Genomic DNA, 1,636 nt, shown 5'->3' with positions numbered 1-1,636 from the left:
TCAGCCCCGGAAAATCCACAAACCGATACTTGGGGATATGGTATGGCAAAATATCAGTCCAGACAGCAGTGTGGGTTGCCAACAGAGAATCTCCACTTAACGATTCATCTGGTGTTGTAAGGCTTACCAACCAAGGACTTCTTGTCCTTGTCAATCGCAGTGGAAGCATCATTTGGTCTTCCAACACATCAACACCTGCTAGGAATCCAGTTGCACAGCTTTTGGATTCGGGAAACCTTGTTGTGAAAGAGGAGGGTGATAATAACCCGGAAAACTCCCTGTGGTAGAGTTTTGAACATCCAGGTAATACATTAATACCGGGCATGAAGATAGGACGGAATAGAGTCACAGGCATGGACTGGAGCTTGGCAGCTTGGAAGTCACAAGATGATCCTTCTAGAGGTAACATTACAGGTATCCTTGTTCCTTATGGATATCCTGAGTTAGTAGAGCTGGAAGATTCGAAAGTGAAGCATCGATCTGGGCCATGGAATGGTCTGGGGTTCAGTGGTATGCCTCCATTAAAACCAAATCCAATATACACATATGAATTTGTTTTTAATGAGAAGGAGATATTTTACAGAGAACAGCTTGTTAATAGCTCAATGCATTGGAGGATCGTCTTGGCTCAGAATGGTGATATCCAACAACTTTTGTGGATTGAGAAAACCCAGAGCTGGTTTCTTTACGAAACAGAAAACATCAATAATTGTGCGCGTTATAAACTATGTGGTGCAAATGGCATCTGTAGCATTAACAACTCTCCCGTGTGTGATTGCCTAAGTGGATTTGTACCCAAAGTTCCAAGAGACTGGGAGAGGACAGATTGGTCAAGTGTTTGCATCAGAAAGACTGCACTGAACTGTTCAGGAGATGGGTTTCGAAAAGTCTCAGGTGTGAAGTTGCCGGAGACAAGGCAATCATGGTTTAACAAGAGTATGAGCCTGGAGGAGTGCAGGAACACGTGCTTAAAGAACTGCAGCTGTACTGCGTATGCAAACATGGACGTCAGGAATGGAGGAAGTGGGTGCTTGCTTTGGTTCAATGATCTGATCGATATTTTGTTTCAAGATGAGAAAGACACCATTTTTATACGGATGGCGGCATCAGAACTAGGTATGAGTTCATCATCTGTCGGTATCTATTGCCTGGATTTTAGTCACTTTTAAAGAAGTCATATTATTTGGGATGATTTTCCGATTAAATGCATGAGAAAGTATTCTTTCTAATCTTATATCCTAGTTTTCAGAACATCATATCACACGATGTCTGAGAGTGCCTGTGTATGCTTGTGTTGATGTGTGTTGATAGAGTGATAACTTGGTCAATGTCTCCTCTTCCCCTCTCTGTTTTTTTTTTCCATAGGTTTCGTTGAACAACCGCATTGCTTGTGGACACAGATTACAACTCTCAAGACATATATTCATACTAGTATAAGAATTATTATAGAGACTTGAAGGATAATCACATCATCAATCCTGAAAATCTCACAATTTCTAAAATTCAATGATGTGTTGTAGATGATTGCAAGATTCCTTGCACAACATATCATTTGGCATGAAAGAACTTGAGATAGTCATAGAAAGAAGTAACTTCTTGAAGCATTGGTTTTTCTCTGCCCAGAGCGGTGTTGTTT

At 41.1% G+C, this 1,636-nt stretch overlaps 1 protein-coding gene across 1 annotated transcript; it reads left to right on the top strand.

The window, feature by feature from the left end:
- The first annotated feature begins 323 nt into the window (after window positions 1–323).
- LOC105108073 (G-type lectin S-receptor-like serine/threonine-protein kinase At4g27290) lies at window positions 324–1,169 on the top strand. Its single transcript, XM_011002229.1, has one exon. The coding sequence runs from the start codon at window positions 324–326 to the stop codon at window positions 1,167–1,169; it is 846 nt and encodes a 281-aa protein (XP_011000531.1).
- The last annotated feature ends 467 nt before the right edge of the window (window positions 1,170–1,636 follow it).

Source organism: Populus euphratica, unplaced genomic scaffold (genome assembly GCF_000495115.2).
Source record: "Populus euphratica unplaced genomic scaffold, PopEup_1.0 scaffold263.1, whole genome shotgun sequence".
NCBI lineage: Eukaryota > Viridiplantae > Streptophyta > Magnoliopsida > Malpighiales > Salicaceae > Populus > Populus euphratica.
The sequence above is the reverse complement of the archived record's forward strand: the minus strand, read 5'-3'. Positions and strand labels throughout refer to the sequence as shown.